Source organism: Besnoitia besnoiti, chromosome II, assembly GCF_002563875.1.
Source record: "Besnoitia besnoiti strain Bb-Ger1 chromosome II, whole genome shotgun sequence".
Lineage (NCBI taxonomy): Eukaryota > Apicomplexa > Conoidasida > Eucoccidiorida > Sarcocystidae > Besnoitia > Besnoitia besnoiti.
In genome coordinates, this window is record NC_042357.1 from 1,218,773 (window position 1) to 1,237,280 (window position 18,508).

Consider the following 18,508-nt stretch of genomic DNA (forward strand, 5'->3'; position numbering starts at 1 on the left):
GGCCTAGATACATACAGCGGAAGGACAGCGCCACGCCCAGAGAGCCACCGGTCTTCGGGCCCCGCAGAGAGGCGGTTCAGTTCCATCGCGCTCCCAGCGCCGGAGAAAGGAGGCTCGATTTCCATGAGAGAAAGCGAGGGAGAAGAGAGAGAGATAAACAGAGGGAGAGGAGTGTCAGCTTCATGCTTGGTTCTGAGACTGCGTTCTTTAGTCTGCAGTCCGCGGACGCTCGCATGCAGCTGAGGAAGACTATTTTTCCTGGCGGCGCTGAGCGAGGATCCACTGGCGGACATTTTCTTTCCCTGCGCGGAGGTCTGCAGTCTCGACGAGATTCTGCAGAGAAAAACAGCCACACACGCCGCAGGCAACGAGGCAATGGTAGCGAGACGAAATACTACAAAAACGGCCATGGAAGGGGGCATGCAACTCGACAAAGAACGACACAGACACCCGCACACGTCTGTAGTGGATAGCCACCAGCAGAGAAGCAACTCTACATATAAAATATATACATTTACAAATATCAAGATATTTCTGTATATACACTTATGCGAGACTCCTCACTTCTGTCGATGTGCCAACTCAGCCTGCCGTCTTCTAATTCGCCCCACGCGCGTCTCAAGGCACCGTTTTCCCGCGTTTACCTGAACGAGAGCCGCGGCTGCTTGCGAGGCGGCCTGCGTGAGCTCCTCGGCTGGCGCTCCGCGCGCGTCGCGCTGCGCAGTGAACCCGTAGAGCGCGTTGGAGAGCGAGGAGAAGAGAAGACGTTGGACAGGCTGGAAGAAGTGCGGCAGAAAGGAAGCGAGCGCACAGAGGGAAGACGCACCCCCCGGGCGATTCACATTGACGCAGGCGCTCGCGCCTCCGCCAGGCCCCAGAACGAAGAGACGCCACAGATTGCAAACGTCGCTCAGCACCTGTGCCGAAAAAAAGGAAAAATGGGACTAAACGGGTAGATGCGTACGCCGGGGTGCAGGGAGATATGCGCGCGGCTGCCATGCCCGCCTCCACGGCTACATATCCAGGGCAGCGCACGACGGCTTTAGCATTTCGCAATACCTGCATCTATATATCTATATACAGGTATATATATAGGTATATATATACATATATGGACACCCGCTCACACACACACATCGCTCACTAGGTGAAACCTGAATGTAGGTGGTTATTATGCGGTCGGGGAGGAACACAACATCAACAGCCGAATTAGATTATTAGCTAATTTTTTATATAAAAATATCTCTCCCACATTTCACTTGCCCTCTGCGTCTCCCCCCCCCCCTCCCCCACCCCAACCCCTATCCCCCCGTGTCCCGGTCGCCTGTCCAGGCAGACGGCGCGCGGACGGCACCTGTCGCGCTCTGACTGAGCCTTACGCGAACTTGTTGAGCGTCTGCGGCGACGTCGAGGCGCAGGAGGAGTGAACATGTTGCCGCGAACACCTCCTGGGCTGGGAGCACGCGAAGCAGCTCCTCAGCGGCTTTGCCTTGCGCGTCGGGCGAAGGCACATGCAGGGGGCTCGCGGACGGCGCGGCCTCCGCGGGCTGTCTCTCTCTCGCGTGCTGCTGCTTGAAGAGTGCTTGAATCTGAGCGAGGCAGGGAAGCGAGGGCACCGCGGGAGCGGCATCCAGCAGATAGTGGAGGACGAAGAGCCAGGCCTGCAGCGCGTAGAGAGCCGCGAGGGAGTTGCGCGCGCTCGCCGCGGAGACTGAGTAAAGCAGGAAGCAGGAGACGCCGACGCGCGAGGCGTGAGCGAGATCCTGGTCGTCGCGGAAGCGGCACGCCGCGGAGGCAGACGGAATGCCTGCCGGCGCGAAGAGCTCAAGCAAACTCGCGAGAAAGAGATTCGCCGAATCGCAGTGAGACAGGCCCGCCGCAATCACGCCGCGATCCAGAGACAGGTGAGACGCCGGTGCCGGCGCGGTCGGAGACTGCGCGGCCGAACAGAGAGAATTCAGGAGCTGCTGCTGGTAATCCTGCAGCCCGCGGACAAACACTTCCCGGTTCACCGCGCTGCAGAAGACCTCGGCGCCACCCGACAGGCGAAACGACGCCGCGGAGGAGGGCGACGGCGAGGGCGAGGCGCTCGCCGCGACCCGCGCGCCCAAGCTGCTGGCTGCCGCCAGACACGCCGACGCGGAGACCGGCTGAGGCGAAACAAACGCCGCGAGGAGGGAGGGCGTCTCCTTTCCGACCGTGCATAGAAGAAGCGTGAGCTGCTCCTGAAGCTCCGCCTGGTCGCGGAGGAACTCGGGCGAGTCCGAGCCCGCCAGCCACCACAGAGCGAAATGACGCCAAAAAATGCTGAAAAAAGACATCGCACGCACTACACACACGCACCATCTCTCGAGCTCGACGCTGTCTAGACACCGCTCAGCGGGAACTTTTCGAGTGCGTTTCGCCGCCAACCGGCGCCAAATGCGCTTAAGTGCCTCTTCCTCTCGCCTGTTCTGCCAGGCTCCGCGACGGTGCCGGTTCTACTCGCCCGGCCTGTGCCTGCCCTTTTCCTCCTCAGGGTCGCTGCGCTGACACAGGGAACACGAAACGTGGTAGATATATTTTTATATGGAAAATTCGCAGATAATCTATCGAACTCTTCTGCTTGGCCTCCACCGCTGCGTCGAGTCACTCACTTCCTCAGGAGCTCCTCGCTGAGGAACCCTCCATGGACGGCGAGCGTCTTCTCCTTGAGCGTGACGAGAAAATACGTGACGAGGCTGGCGAGCTGCGCGCCGCTGCCCTGCGGCGTGCAAGGCGCTGCGGAGCCCGCGCCGACTCCAGGCAGAGTTCCCGCACCGGCTGCCGCCGCGGGCGCGAACAATTTTCTCACTGCCTCGCAGTCCTCCTCGAAGCCGCGCGTGGATGCAGCCGAAGGACACGGAGAGGGCAGCGCCTCGTAGAGGAGCGGAAGCGTCGCGGACATGACAGGAAGGATGTCGAGCGCGAGGAGATGCAGGCCGCGGCGCAGAAGAAAGACGAAGGAGTGAAAAAAAGGCGAGAACAAAAACACCCGCGAGATCTCGGGGCGGAGTGACGTCGACAACACCACCTGCAGCGCGCAAACTCAAGGACAAGCCGCGAGAAAACTGCCATCCGTAAGCCCAGCGCGCCGGAGAGACGCACCTGCATGCTCTGCAGGCCTTACACGGACGGCGCAACAGAAGGGCCCGTCTTGACCGCTTCACTTGACGTTTTTGGCCTTCTTCCTCCTCCCTCCCCCTCTTCCTCGCGAGGTGTTTCGTCTGGAACTGGAAAGCCTCCGCACACACACACATGCGCTTATCCGCTTATCCAGTTGGCCAGATGCGCCGCCAACCAGAATATATTAACATATATAGATATACTTGTATATCTATATCTATATATATATATATAACATATGTTGTGCAAATTATACAGATCGACTTGACGCTGAGGGGTCGCGAGGCGCCTTTTCTCACCTGCGTCGCGTAGGAGATATGCTGGAAAGCCTCGCGCCAGACTTCCCGCGCGCGGTCGCCGGTCGGCGCGGACGCGCCTCCGTCGCCTACGCATGAAGGAAAAGACTTGGTGAGCGACGCAACCGCGTTGCACGTCCGCGCCCACCACAAAGCCGAGCAGGCCGCGTCTTCAGGCGTCGAGATCTCCGAGAGCTGAGGAACCAGACGCAAAATTTTCAGCGCACGTAGAAGGCGTGACCCGAGAAACTCACCTTATCTGCTTAAATATCCATACCTATAGATATATATAGGTTTTAGGGTTATATATAGTTCTACATATGTTCGTGTGCATGTGAAGATAGACCCACGCTCAGACAACTCCCCTGCTCGCTGATTGTTTCTTCTTTGGATTCGCTCAGTGGTTCATACGAGCGCTAGCATGCGCCTTGACGACGATAGACCTGCTTCTATGTATGTATGTGTGGCGGGGGGGGGGGGGGGGGTTCTCTCTTGAACGCTTTCAGGAGTACGCACGACTCTCACCTTGGAAGTATCAAAGGCGGGGACGAGATGCTGCAGCAGCTGGTGCAGGAGGTGCATCTTTTCGTCTTGTCTGAGCCCGGTTCCAGTCTTTACAGAAAGCTCCTCGTTCGCGGAAAAAAATCCATTGGCGGTTTTTCGCGTTGCGTCGCCTGCACTAGCCGGCGGGGCTTCGGCCTCGCCACCCGCCCCGGGGCCTCCGCGGTCTGCGCTGTACGTACACCTGGAGCCGAGAAGGACACCCGCCGCCTCGAAGAGCAACTGCTGGTCGTCGACAGTGAAGAGTTTGTTGGGTACCCGCGCGGCGCCAGTTTTTTCGAGTTCTCTTTCGGCCGCGCCGTCGCTGGGGAAGGCCGCGAACACAGGCGACGAGGGTGACCGGCGGAGCGCCGGATGAGGGATGTCGAGGCACTTTTCTGTTTGGAAAACCTGGAGAATGTCCACGGTGAAGGCGTTGACCTGCGGCTGGGTGTTTTTCAAAAACCGCAGGAGCGAGAGGCAGCTGCGACCGGCGACGCACGAAAGGCGCCTCTGCTGCTTCTTCAGACTGTCGCCCCGTTTGTGCGGCAGCCCTGCGGAGAGCGACGCCGCGGGGATGTTGAGGCACGCAGGGCCCAGCAGGAACTGCAGCGCAGTCGGCAGAAATTCGGGGCGGTGAGAAAAGAAAGGCGCGAAGCGCACGAGAACTGAGAGGAGAAGAATGCGGACGCCTGGAGGCGGCGTCGCGCTCGCCGAGGAGAAGCGAAACAAGGCGTCAGTTTGTACGAGTGAGAGGAGACAACAGGCGAGCGGATGCGACAGATCTTTCAAGTCCCGAGACAGATCCTTGATGGGCTCTGCAGAGAGCAGAAGAAGCTGCAGCGCAGCCCCAACCTCCCGCCACACCGCCGCCGGAATGCTCGCCGACAGCGGCGACCCCGGCGACGAAGGAGACGCGGCCTCCAGCGACTGGGACGAGGGCAGCGGCGACAGCGGCGAGGCCGAAGCCGAGACGGCCAGACGCTTGCAGACCGACGCGACCATCTCCTGGAGCCAGGTAAACGAGTGCGCGAGGTGAACCAAAAAAACGCGCTTGTAGAGCTGGCTGGCGAGCTGTGCAGATAGCAACCGACGCACACGATTCGGCGTGGAGGCAGGAAGGCCTCTCGCGGAAACGAAACACACCGCAGCACCCTCGCACGGCTACCAGCGACTGAAACGCGGCACGCTGCCACACAGAAGCCGTCACAGCTGCTCGCAGTCGCTCCTCGTGACTCTAGATCCCCATACGTATGAATATGGATATATATGGACATATATATATATATATTCATGCACGCGCGGCGTGTAAGCATTGGAGAAGATCACAGAGGAATCCCGCTTCTCAGGCAACGTTCGCTTACCTCGCTGTACTCTTGAAGTTTCACCGCCTCTTCATCCTCTGACTCGTCGTCTGCGGGGACCCCCTTCTCCTCGACGTCAACTTCCTCGAACGACTGCAGCGCGACGACCTGCAGAAAAACGCCGAAGCAGAAAGAGAGAACCCTAAACAGTGCAGAGTGCATGCCTGCATGCGAGCGAGCAGCCTCCACAGACACGAATACACTTTGAAAGCATGCCTGTCTAAGCACACACAGGCCCTAAATCTGTGAAAGGTGCACGAGAGAGAAATACTTCGACGCAGGGTGGCAGAGCCTGGCGGAGACCGAGTCGGAGAGGGCGAGAAAGGAGACGCACGAGGAGAGAGACACACAGAAAGGCGCATGTGCATGTGACGGCGCCTACGCATGCGGCGGCGCTTGAGGCTCCGCCCCCCCTCCCCCGCCTCCTCCCCCTCGCCTCCGTACCTTCTGGAAGAGGAGCTGCAGCATGTTGGTTAGGAACGGCGAGAGCGAGTGCGAGGTCGCGAAGTCGCTCAAGCAGGCGGCCTTCTGCAGGTCCGGCTGCAGCTTCGTTTTGTTGCAGAAGAGAGATAAAAAGGGCTCCACGCGGAACGCAATGTCGACGACGGGGCAAGCGAAGAGCTCCGCTATCACAGGCAGAAGCAGGTCGACGCGTTGCCAGGCCTTGCAAAAAAAAAAAGTCAACGAGGAGCCTGAGGTCGCGCGAGAAGGCCCCGATCTCGCCACAGAGTAGAGGGAGAGGGAAACAAAGACCCCAGAGAGAGACAGAGGAAGAGAGTCCGAAGGACCTCCGCCGCATACGCATACGCCGAAGAAGGCCACGGTTCGCTTCCACCTCTTGTCACCAGAGGATAACAGGGAGGCCGCGGCAGGCCTCGCAGGTCTCAGGCCATTCTCTCTTGCTTTCGCATCCCGCAACCGCCCCCCGCCCCAGTGCTCACCATGAGTGCCGCTTTGCCGACGTCCTTTCCAGCGGCTGCACTTTTCCGCTTCTGCAGCCCCGCGCCGGACGTGGGCTCCGACTCGAGCTGCGCGGTGCGCGCGGGGGAGGCGCGGCCCTCCTTTTCGCGCTGCTTCAGCGTGTGCGCAGCCTCGAGAAAGGCGGCCGCCGTCGCGCCGACCAACGAGGCGAAACCCGCAACCAGCTCGGGACGCTGCGCCACCTGCTGCGTGCAGGCCCGGAGCGCTTCTGCCAGCTGCGGAGACAAAAACGCGAGTCTCAACGGCGACGTGCAGGTCACGCGCGGCAAGCCACAAAGTGAACAGACAGTCGCGGCCCTAGTCCCTCGTCGCAGGGTCGTGCGCTCGCAGAGACGTCACACAGCCGCAGCGGCGGCGAACGGGGTTCTTGGAAAACCGAAAATGACTCCGGAACTGAAATGCAGACAGCCAAGTTCTTCACAACTGCAGGAGGCCGCCACCTCACTGGACTTTACATGGTGCATCTGCGTGGGCGCCTGCGTTGGAAGCAGTGGAAGGATCGGGAGCACACCTCGTTCCGTATCAAGGCGCCTCACTGGTGGAGACGCCCCAGGAAAACATAGTTATTCGATATAAATGTTTTTAAAGTACGCGTACATACATACGCACTGTAACTTGCACGCCTGCGCTCTCTTTTTCTCTCTGCATCCATCACATCATATACATATATATATATATATATATATTGCGTAGACAGCTTCAGGCATATACACATGGCGGTAGCGGTTTCCGCACAGCGTACCCCCATTCTGGACAGAAGTCGCGCTTTAGTTTCAGCGTCCATCTTTTTGTGGGCGAACGCGACGACTGCGTTGCCGGCCTCTTCGCAGGAGCAGGTCAGCCAAGTCTCAAGGAGAATGTGAACCAGGGTGCCCTCTGTCGCGGGCTCTCCGTCGTCGTCCACCTCTCCGACCGCGGTCGGCGGCCGCGTCTTGCTCTCGGCTTGGGCGGTGGAGCCCTGCGCGCCGTTCCACGTCGAGGGCGGCAGGAGGAGGTCCATGTAGCCGATGTAGCGCCCAATGATTTCGCAGGTCAAGCGAAGCATCGAGGCGTCCTCTCTAACGGCAGGCAATTTCAGAAGCTGAAGAAGAAGCGGCGAGAAGGAGACGTTCGACCCCAGCGAGGCCGCGGACGAAGGCTCCGGCGACGCAAAATACTGACGAAGCGTCGCCCGGATCTGAAAACAACCAAAAAACAGAAAACAGACGACACACTCGAAAGCAAGTACGAGAAGACCTCTCACAGAAGTCAGCAATTCCGTGCCCACATCTACGTACAGATGTCCAAGCCGAGTTTGTACTGCCTGCGCTACTGGCCTGATTCTTTCTTGTCTGCTTTTCTTCTTTCGCGGCGCATCTCGGCTCGCTGTAGAGCCCAGCTCGCCCTCGTCCACTCCCCCCTCTTCTCTTCCATCTCGCGCCCTGCTGTCCTCGCGCCCGTATCCTACGGCCCCCTCCCCCAGCCAGCTCCGAACTTGATGCCTCCAAGCGGCTAGTCTTCCCTCGCCCTCGACTCTCCTCATCGCCCGTTTATTCACAGTGGCGGCTTCTGCTATGACGCTTCCTTCAGCGGCCGCCGCCGCCTCGTGCCTCGCCCAGGTCCCCATGTCTCTATTATTCACCCAATTCGGCTCCGGACGCACCGACCCGCGCCCTTGCAGTCGCCCTGACTTCCCCTTCTCCCCGCCCCCCCCTCCCTCCCCTCGCCGTCACGCGGGCCGTCCCCCGTCTCAGTTTTGCTTCCGTCTCGTTCTCTGTCAAAGGTTCCGGGGCCTTTCTCGCTCTCCTTTTCTCTTGGGTCTCACCTCTGCATCTCGCCGCGCTTGGTCATCTTCTCTAGGAGAGACCGGATCTTCCACGACCTCTTGATGCAGCACCAGGAGCACTCTGAGGCACATCTCGACGCCGTCAAACACCGCGACTTGCTTCGTTGCGAGCGGTCCTGCACTCGCGCCAGCCTCGCGCACCTCCGCGGCGGACGGGAGACTCGCCGCCGCCTCGACAGCGACGGCGAAGAGGCGCTGGAGGTCGGAGAAGGCTGAGGGCCAGACTGTGGGGAAGTCGATTTGAACGAGGCGCACCAGGAGAAGCGCCGTCTTGTTTTTGACGGCAGTGTCCTCTGGCGACCGTGCCTTCTTCAGCGCCGCCTCCAAGCTCTCCTCCGGCCGCGACCCCACAGCCCCCGCCCCGCCTTCACGTCTCTCCGCCGAGGCCTCAGCCGGGCCGCTGCCGCCCAAGCCGGACAGAGCGGCAGACGCCGAGGAAGGGAGCCGCGAAGGCGGAGCCGACGCGCCCGCGGAGAGAAGACGATTGAGGACAAAATGAGCCAGCAGCCCTTCGCGGATCGCCTGTCGCTGAGGAGGCGAGGAGGACGCCGGCATGACGGAATTTAACAGCGTCTGCAGAGTCCAGAAGCGCGCCTCAACCGAGACCAAGTTCGGGAGCCACTGCAGAAGATGCATACCGCAGTCTGGAGACGCCAGGATCTCATCCAAGTAGGCCTGAGCTCGCTCCCTCCGCACCTTCTCCGACTGAGAGGCCATCGGTGGCGCGAAGACCAACTGAACGGCCTCTTCAAAGTTCTCCATCGCGGCGCAATTGGGAGAGAAGACGCGGCTGAGAGGAGACGAGAGACGCCGCGAGGGAGCTCCCTGACCACGACGCGACGGAGAGCGAGCGCCTCCTCTCCTCTCCGATTTGCAGAGTGGAACCACGAGGCAGTAGAGACGTGAATTCCGGGCGGAGGCCCTGGGAAGCTACCGAGCGCGGCAAAAGCCGCTCCGCCTCACAGGACGTGGAAGTGAAAGAAGGAAACAACCTGGGCCTGTCCTGTTTTCTGGAAAAACGGAATAATTCATCGTTCACAGGAAAGTAGAGCGAGGAAGGCGGCGGGCTCCACGGGGGACGGATCGACGGCAACTCCCTTCCGCAGACAGAGAGGGCCACAGCGCGCATGAGACACACGGCGCCCCTGCCAGCGGCGATGTCAATTCATGATCGATCGAGGCTGCAGAGTGGTTAACAGTGTCAATAGAGACTCACCCTCCAATTGGAAAGTGGCAAAATGGAGGCAAATGAAGGGATAAGTCGCCCTGGGTGGCGTGTGCGGCGCATCGAGGCCCGCTTATCACGGCCCACGCGTAGGCAGCAGCGAGTACGCCGTTCAGGCCCTTCCGCCTGGGAAAATTGGCAGCAAGAAAATAGAAAAGACCTCTCTACGCAGGTAGTGCCTCGTGGAGAATACTTAGGACTGCATATCCTCTTATGTACACTCGAAAATACATGTGCATATTTCTGCGCATGTACGCGTGCTCGCATGTTCACACGCGCAGATACGGTGGGAGGCCACCGCGAAATTTCCCTAGTATGGGGCAAAAAAAAGACCAGACGGACCGACAGGAGATCCGTGACTCAAGAAAATGGAAAACAATGCTGGAAAGAAAGTCGTCAATCAACGCAACGCCAAGAGAGCAAGAATGGAAATCGCGTTGGGGTCTCGTTTGCGGGATGCTGTTGCGTGCATGCTCGTACTTCTCAGAAGAACTCGGGATGATACCTCGTGAGATGTGCAGTGCTGGAGACCAATAAGCAACGCACGGAGTAAAAGACAAAAAACAGAGACAAAGCCGAGAGGAGGAGAAAAATCGAGTAGGAAAGTTAGACGAACGCTTAACGGCTGACACGAGAGCCTCTGGTCGCGGGGTACATACGCTGGCAGAGGCGCGGGTGCCTTGTTTCGCAGTCAATCCTCGCAGAAGAAGAGGAAGCGGGGACTTTCAGAGGGAAACGAAGAGCACAGTTTGAATGAGGACGACAGTGGGCACAAGGTTGATTTGCGAACGAAAGTCACAGGAGATGCAGAGTCTCCCAGCAGCGCTTTTGAAGACATGCTGACTGCTGTGTCTCCCGCTCCTCCAACGTATCCTCGACGCACGTCACACATCTCGTGGCAATTCGGACCAAGGCAAGCCGGTGCGATCTTTGCAGAAACCGAACCGCATCTCTGGCATACGCACTTCTGAGAACGATTCTAATGGCATAGGGTAATAGAAGGTCAGGTTGCTTATGCCCTATAGCACAGAAGGACGGTGTGTGGTGGGCCTGGTGCTCGCCGACCTGGACGCGCTTCAAGGCAAGGAGGATGTCGAGGAGAGCAGCAGAGAACCAAAAGGAAAGCCACGTGAATCTAGTGAAAAACTGGGAGAAGCGTCGATATTCCGGCCACCAGAGCACGCAGGAATCCATCGTCAGCCACCTTATTTGCATATTTGCATGTATTTGTGTCAGCTCAGGACACTTGAGGCCCGTACGAATTCAGTACGTCTCAGGCTCTTGTGGTTCAGATTCGAAGCAGTCCAAGAAAGCACGGATCAAAAAAAGACGAATAACTTAGAGAGCGCACCACACAAACGAAGGCTGAACTACACCTACTTCGCAGGGATCCCGCAGGGTTTACCCGCTTGTTTGCCCACTCTTGCGCATACTCATCAGGCTGGCAGGGGGGCTGAGCACGGAAGGCGACAACGCCTGTAAAACTAGGTTAAGAACGTCTGGATACAGTTCGGTCCCTCTGCACCATATTGCTCAATTGGTTTAATGCCCTTGCCAACGGCATTTTGTTTGATAGGATTTACCCACACATAGAATTAGTGGTACGAAGTTATCTTGGTGCAAGAATTCAACCGAGGAAACCTCACTGCTTCGTGAACTACGCGACGCTAGGCAGGCTCTTCCACGCAGTGCCGACTGATTTCTGCTATATGTCCATTCCTTTCTCACAGGATAATGGTGTCGAGTCCCGAGGCTTCCCTTGTTCGGAGTAAGAGCCGGCCGTCAATAATTTAACATTGAAACGTATCCAGTGTAAAGTTTGAACGTAATCCAGCTTTATCTTCTATGTTGTTATGTTAACCAAGGCTGTCGCTTGATACTGTTCGCTGTTCTCGGGCGCCGTCGTTGCGCAAAGATACTCTCCTCCGAAATCGATCGCTTCCTCAGGGAGAAGCTACTGTATAATACATTTACCGAGAACTCTTCCCTCTCACCGTCGCGTTTGTGGTCTAGTGGTAGAATACCTCGTTGCCATCGAGGTGACCCGGGTTCGATTCCCGGCAAACGCACTTTTCGCTTGTGAGTGTAGCATTCGTAGTCCGTACATTTCTCCCGTCCACGGTACTGCGAATGTTTAAATAATACGCGTTCTGCTGATGCTCGCAGACGCCAGGTCAAGCTGTGCCATCCGCCATCTACGTGCACGATGAATCGCCTTCTGAGGCGTCTTCCGCTTTTACTAATCGGATGCCTCGGGGGCTCTACAGCCGTCACCTCGATTTTAACCAGCCAGACCTGTGCTGGTCTAGCCGCGGCACTTCTGTCAAACGATCGCGTTTGCGGTCGCACGCAATGCTGATATCCTTCGGCACGTGCAACAAAGAATTGTTTTAATGTTACATCAGATACATAGTATCCACCGAGTAACCAAGGTACTAAATATGGTATTGGTGAAAGGAGATTTGTAATGACTGTAGCACCCCAGAAACTCATCTGTCCCCATGGTAGTACATAACCGAGGAAAGCGTTGGCTACAGTAAAGTAGATATAAAACTAAGCCAGACATCCAAGCAGTAGTTAAATAACTACAGCTGGAGAAGGGGCGGGCGTTTGTGGCCTAGTGGTAGAATACCTCGTTGCCATCGAGGTGACCCGGGTTCGGTTCCCGGCAGCCGCAGTTGTTCTGTCATACTGCGTTACTTGTGTTGTCACGCTTTTTGAGCGTCGGACGGCGCAGATAGAACTACTGTTCTGGGATGCACGCGAAAAATTTGGTTCAGTGTTGCGCCGATGAGATCTCCAGAAAACCCTTCCGCCACACACATGCTGCTGAAGATGTAGGCATACTAAGCCAAAGGTTTCAGTTGCTCTTCTGCGCTCATACGAGCTGAGACCGTTTGGGCAACATAGTTGCCGGCAGGCCACGGCAGCTATGAGCAGTCAGCATCTCTGTATGCCGAAGTGCGCGTTTGTGGTCTAGTGGTAGAATACCTCGTTGCCATCGAGGTGACCCGGGTTCGATTCCCGGCAAACGCACATTGTTTGTCCTCACCTGCCTTGCTATTTGCAGGGGCGAATCCTTGTTATTTTCCACCGCATATCAACGTGCCGCCCGCAGCAGATTCCGTCGATGCTAGCCGCGTCGCACAAGACGTAAGCAGCTAGTGTTGTCCGCACAGCGCATTCAGTGGGATATTCCCAGTTGGGAGATTGTAAAAATGGCCAACAGATGCGCTTGTGGCTCCGTACTTGGATTTAAAGGCGTGCTGAGACGAGATATTACTTGCATGCCCCACGCAGCTAACCCCGTCTCACAGTGTCTGTACGTGCCCCTGTATATATATATATATATATATATATATATATATATATATATATATATATATATATATATATGTATATATATATATATAAGTATATAACGTCAAGGGAGGCAAGCGGGATCGTCACACAGTTTTTCGAGCTGCGGCGGGGGTCTAGATATGCGTCGCCGGTCGTTGCAGGTATCTGTAAATACTACTGTCTACACTTTCTGTAAATCCTGTTTCTGCTGTAGAGACCAGGCCAGTTCTGCGTATTGAGACCCGTGCAAAGGGACGCCTCAGCTGTCGGCGCCGACCGGTGTCTGTTTTCAAAGGGAACACCTGGGTGTGAGCTGCTAAGGTACACAGAGGTGATCGCAGCGTCTGTCTCTGCCTCCCCGCTATTCCACATAGTGAACACGCTTCGGCAAAGACAATTCACCATCCCTTCTGTCGCCTGCGGTTCCTCTGTTCGTCCCACGGCGCCCTCTGGGGGCCTTCTAACTCCACTGGTTGCCCGTGTTTTCTGCGGTGAACCGCTTCTTGGTCAAGTTCCCCGTTGGCGAGACAGCCAATTGGGTTTCGATATTCTCTCCCTCCTCAGTGAGTTTGACTCATTGAACGCTCTTGATTACATCTTCTTTCAGCGTCTGCTGACCACTCCGCAGACGCTTGCCGCCGCAGTCTGGCGCCCCGCGCTCGACGTTGGACGATCTCTCGGGGCAGAAGAGACGAGAAGACTCCCCCTCCCCCTTCCCCCCTCCCTCCCCCTCCCCCCATCTAGTCGAGCGGCTTGTCTGCTTCCTCTTCGGGGTTCGGGAGAAGGTCGTTTTTCTCCCAGCGTTCTTCGCAGTAAAACTTGCCCTTCACAGTCCGGCCGCCGAAGACGCGGCCATTCATGGTCATGAACGCGCGAGTCGCCTCTTCTTTGCGCTCGTACTCGCAGAAAATTCGCACAGCCTCTTCGTCGGGCGCCTCGGGAGCCTCCACGATCTTCACCTGCAGGAGGTTGCCGAATTTGGCCGCTTCTTCCTCCGTTTCGTCCTTCAAGTCTTCATCTACTTCGCCTCGCCCGACCATGTTCAGAAGCAGCAACACGCGCGTCGGCGGCCGATTGAACTGCGCACGCGCCTGCGCCGCCGCCGCCACGACTTCGGCTCCCTGGTGCATCCGCAGGCGACAAAGATGGGGCGTTTCGAATCGCGACAACACCGACAAAACACACATAAAACAAGCTGTCTCGCACCGCTGGGTTCGTTGATCCTTCAACACACGCCTACATGTGTCAGGTATACCTATGCACAACAGTGAGTGGATACGCAGCAAGAGTAGCTGACCCCGGGAAGAGGCCCTTACAAAGCAGCGTACCTGAACAATGACACCACTTCGCATGGCAGTTTTCTTCGCGACCAGCGGCGCCGTGATACCCTGTTTGTTGACGCCGAGACCTTCACCGTGCTTCCATCCCATCTTCTCCATCATGCGCGCGGCGAAAGACTTCTTCGCGGGATCGATGTACGAAGGAAGCGCCGGAGGCGCAGGGGGAGCGACCGGTGCGCTGGGCGTCGACGGCGAATCGCCGAAGGCCACGCCAGAGAGCGAAGAACCTGAGCAGAGAAAACTCCATACACCGCTCGAGGTCGGAACAGCTCTCTTTCATATCTGCTAAACCCTAAACCCTGAAAAGTGCGTCGACAGGAAAGTCTTAAGAGGACGCGCGTAGGTGCGGGGAAGAACAAGAAAGCAACACGGCAAGGAGTGCCGAAAGCGCCTCAGTGAAGAGACACGCAGGCGCGCACCATCAAAGCCCCCGACTAGAGAATAGGCGCGTCACCATGGAGTTGTGCGGAGGGAAGCGCTAAAATGCAAGGGAGGTCCTCGACTCGCACGCAGAGGCAGACAAAGAAACAGAAGAAAGACACTGGGCGGTCCACGCTGAGAGAAGAAAAGTACGGGGGGTGACGCACACACAGGAGCGGATGGCGGAATGTGTACGTATGCAGCATACAGATGCCAACGAGGAACTGCCGCGAAAAGCGTGAGTACTTTAAGTGAAGACGCAAATCACAGCCTAAACCCGAGGGCACTCTTGTGTGTGTAGAAGAGAATGCAGCTTGCATGACTACGCGTCTAAAATGTCACGAATGCCAACGTATGGTATCTCTCCTCTCAAAGAAAATGTGTGTACTGACACCGTGCGCAGATGCGTAAATAGGAACCAAAAGAGAGGAAGACAACAAAGTCGTGCCGAGCGCATTTTGGTGTCTTTCTCAACACGATTTCCGTTTTTTCTCACCTGCACCAGCCGGCCCGTTCTCTCTTTCTCTTCTCTGTTTTTCGAGCTCTTGCTGCCTCAGTCGCTCCAGTTCCTCCCTCTGCTGCTTTCTGATTCTCTCTCGATACACTGCGCTGTAGTCGTTGGGATTTCCGGGGTCGTATTCGTCCTTCATCTTGCCGATTTCAGCAGAGCCTCCATCCTCTTGCTCCTTGCCCACAAACGCACCTTCGCTCCCGTCTCTGCCTGCGAGGTCGCCGCCCAGCGCGAACATCCCCTTCTTCGTTTCTTCTTCTTTCTTAACCCCTGCGAAGAATGCGAGAGCACTCGCCGGTTGGTCTTCGGAGGCCGCGCCGAGCCCGGCCTTGTCTGCACCCTCCCGCTCTTTGTCTCCGCCGCCGCGCAGGAGCAGCGCGCCGCGGGCCTTGTCGCCCGCAAAGGCTTCGCTCTTCACGGCTTTGAGCTGCGCGGCGACGGCCGCAGCAGCTGCACTCGCTGCCGCTGCGACCGCGGCGACGTCCAGCAGGGGCTTGCCGGAGCTCGTTTGGGTCGCGGAGGCCTGCGAAGCGCCTCCGCCGGTCGACTTAGCCAGCGTCTGCTTGCGCACGACCGCTGGCGTGAGCAGCTGCAGCCGCTGCGCAGCCCACGAAGAAGACGGCGCGGAGGAAGAAGACGAGGAGGAAGAAGAGGACGACGTGGCGGGAGGGTCGTCGAGGTCGTCGTAGAGCGACCCGAGCAGCGAGGCCGTCTTAGGAGGCCCGCCATCGTCTTTCGACGGCGGCGGCAGGTCGCCGTACAGGGAGTCCAGCATGGTGCGATCACGTGACGAAGCCAATCCGAGAGGCAAAGCCACGGGAAGCACAGAGGGAAAAAAGGTCAAAAACGACTCTCGCAAAAACCAAGGGGGGGGCGGGGGGCTGGGCACGGTCAGACGGCCTCAAGCGTGAGGGTTGGTGAGATATGAGTGAACACCCGCGGGGCGTAGACAGAGCTTGACGCCGCGTGAGACGCGTCAGGTGACGCGAGACTGACGAAATCTAGGCGCGAGAAGAACGGGGAGACCGTGACAAGGACCGAAGAGGAGAATAAAACGCAGAGCCAGTCGAAAACAAAATGAAAACGAAACCGAGAAGCCGCAAGCGGCCCAACCACACGTCAAATACGAGAAAAAGGCGGAAAAAGACAGATGGTGAAGAGAGAGAGGAAGCAGCGGAGGAGCGAAGGAAAAGGACGCCTCTCCGACGATGAACTACATATGCCGGGATGGAGAGCTCGAGGGAAACAGAGAGACGTTCGCAGCGAGCAAGGAACTCTCTACATCCGTCCAACGGGACATCTGCGTGCTGCAAGCGTCCCTATCATACGTGAATGGATCTATTCAGCCAGTGAAACGAGACTCCTCTTCTGCGCAGCCTCGCAGACGCGTCGCCTCGACAGACACACAGGATACTCAGAACGAAACCGGGAGCGAATGACATGCCTCAGAACAGCCGTGCGACAGGTTTTGAAGGCTGAATGACCAGACAAGGCGAGAGAAGAGGGGGGAAAACGAAGACGATGCTTACCTTCTTGGGAGAGCGAGAGCGTCCGGCCCCTGAGGCGCGAACGGCAACGACAGCGGTACGGGTTACGCTACATGAAAACCGCCTCGGCAGCCTCTCTAGACTCTCCTGCTTGGCTCTGAAAAAGAGAGTAATGCAATTCGTTCGCCGCGTCAAGAAAAAATTCATTTTCCTTTCTTCCCTGGCCGTGAAATGCGGACCGACGATTCAAGAGATCCGGCTTCGAAAATATTCGGAGTGGTGCGGCGAAGCCGGCGCGGGCCGTGAAGCTCCTTTTGATGCGCGTGAACAGAAAAGCAGGCATCCGCAGAGAACGCTGACAAAAAGAAACTCAGATGGGCACGCCCAGCTAGCAAGGAATCCGCGTTTGTTCAGATGTCTAACAGTCAGGCCCGAACTCTGCCTGGAGTCGCACTTGCATGCATGCTCCTACTGCTGGAGCTGTACTCCAAGCGACCGATGAGGAAACGTGGCGGATGAGGCTGCGCCTTTTACGTCTTTGATATTTATGAACTACGTGCCCCAACGGATGGGACGAACGTCTGCAACTCTTCATAAAGGCGCTGGTCCCCATATATACGACCTGCACGTGTGTATTTTTGGCGTCTGTAGAAGACGCATTCGGTGAACGAGTACTTGAACTCAAGGGGAAGAAGACCCTTTGCTCAGCTGTGGATTGAGGCTCCGCTGCGACAACGGATGCCCTCACAGACCAGCAGGTCACTCAGAGATCGCCTTCCAAGAGGGTGTTGGTCAAGATTCGGAAGATCATGAGAAGGGGCTGTGCTAGGCGCGTAGGTATGCGCATATGTGTGCGAACGAGCGGGGCTCCTCGAGTCAGTTGTCGTCGCGGCCTGGATGTTGAACTCCGCACTCGCGTGTCTCTCCGTAGAGGCGTCGAAAGATGTCCGCGTCACCAGAGGGTGAAGCGAGGCTGAGAAGCAACATGGTGCGCGCCTCGGCAGAGGGCTGCACGCGAATATGCGAAGGGCCCGGGTCCAGGTCGAGGGTTTCCCGCGTGATTCCCGCGTTGAGAGGAGTAAATCATTTGGCCGCACACGCGCCTGGAGTGCGAACAAGCGGATGCGTGGAGGTCCGCCGAATTTTAAACTGAAAGGCAGGTCTTGTCGCAGAGGCGGAGATCGCCAGGTTGATAGGCCAGGTCACACAGGCAGCCACTCCGCAGGGACTTGATTGTGTTTTTAATTTGGAAATCTGCCCTCTCGCTGCGCCGTAGGCTCTCTAGCAGATGAGTTGAAAGAGGCGTCAAGCCTCCACAGCTGTGAATGCAAAGACAGGGCGAACCTATCACATGGCTACGTGTAGAGGCGAACCAGAGGAAACGAAATTGTGGGGTGCTCCTGAGCGTCGTCTGGCGATTTTTAGGGACGGAAACAGCCAAAAGATAGTCTACCATTGGGGACAGAAGAACGCAAAAAAAAAAATTCAAAAGGAAAAAGAACGGCTGAAACAGCGAGACGGAAAAAAAGTCAAAATAAAACCCTGCCAATGGGGAAGGCGTGCGTCGTCTTTCAGCCCACGTTCACAACAGGCACTTCGTCAATTCTCCTCCTTTTCGGCATCTTTCCTCAAAAAAACGAACCAGGCGAAAGGGCCCACGTTTGACAGTAGTCAGCTGTGTCAGTTTCCGTTGTTTTCTTCGCTTGAGGAAGCGAAAATCCGTCGTCCTTTGTATGATTTCTCGGTAGACGCCCTACATCCGAGTCGTTTTGAGAGACACACACGCCTCCCCGCCTCAATCTACCTCTCTACTTGCCGTCCGGTACCTCGCGCAAGAATCCTCACTAGGCTTTACAGAGAAAATGTTGCAATGCGATGTCAACTCCACGCCTCCGAACTCCACACAGGCGTACGGGCCTCCACGCGCACGCCGCGCGCCACTCCGACCGCATGCGTGCATGAATATACGCACTAAATGAAAACCTTACGGATATGAGGATAAGCCCGAAACCTCGCGCGAAGGCTGCAGCAAG

The 18,508-nt window shown here is 57.2% G+C and overlaps 2 protein-coding genes and 2 non-coding genes across 4 annotated transcripts; 2 read left to right on the forward strand and 2 right to left on the reverse strand.

Moving 5' to 3' along the window:
- Window positions 1-249: 249 nt before the first annotated feature.
- On the reverse strand, window positions 250-8,912 carry BESB_035300 (uncharacterized protein; the record flags this gene model as incomplete). The annotated part of the gene is made up of 13 exons (XM_029362116.1): window positions 250-333; window positions 645-917; window positions 1,380-2,016; window positions 2,044-2,307; window positions 2,637-2,760; window positions 2,800-3,052; window positions 3,444-3,635; window positions 3,966-5,054; window positions 5,345-5,452; window positions 5,789-6,007; window positions 6,286-6,540; window positions 7,068-7,502; window positions 8,130-8,912. The coding sequence occupies 13 exons, from the start codon at window positions 8,910-8,912 to the stop codon at window positions 250-252; spliced, it is 4,716 nt and encodes a 1,571-aa protein (XP_029221081.1).
- Window positions 8,913-11,373: 2,461 nt separating this feature from the next.
- BESB_041350 lies at window positions 11,374-11,444 on the forward strand. Its single transcript has one exon. It is a non-coding gene; the product is annotated as a tRNA-Gly (tRNA).
- An 896-nt stretch (window positions 11,445-12,340) lies between these two features.
- BESB_041360 lies at window positions 12,341-12,411 on the forward strand. The gene has a single exon. It is a non-coding gene; the product is annotated as a tRNA-Gly (tRNA).
- A 1,046-nt stretch (window positions 12,412-13,457) lies between these two features.
- On the reverse strand, window positions 13,458-15,763 carry BESB_035310 (G-patch domain-containing protein; the record flags this gene model as incomplete). Its single annotated transcript, XM_029362117.1, has 3 exons — window positions 13,458-13,838; window positions 14,046-14,284; window positions 14,974-15,763. The coding sequence occupies 3 exons, from the start codon at window positions 15,761-15,763 to the stop codon at window positions 13,458-13,460; spliced, it is 1,410 nt and encodes a 469-aa protein (XP_029221082.1).
- Between the last annotated feature and the right edge of the window lie 2,745 nt (window positions 15,764-18,508).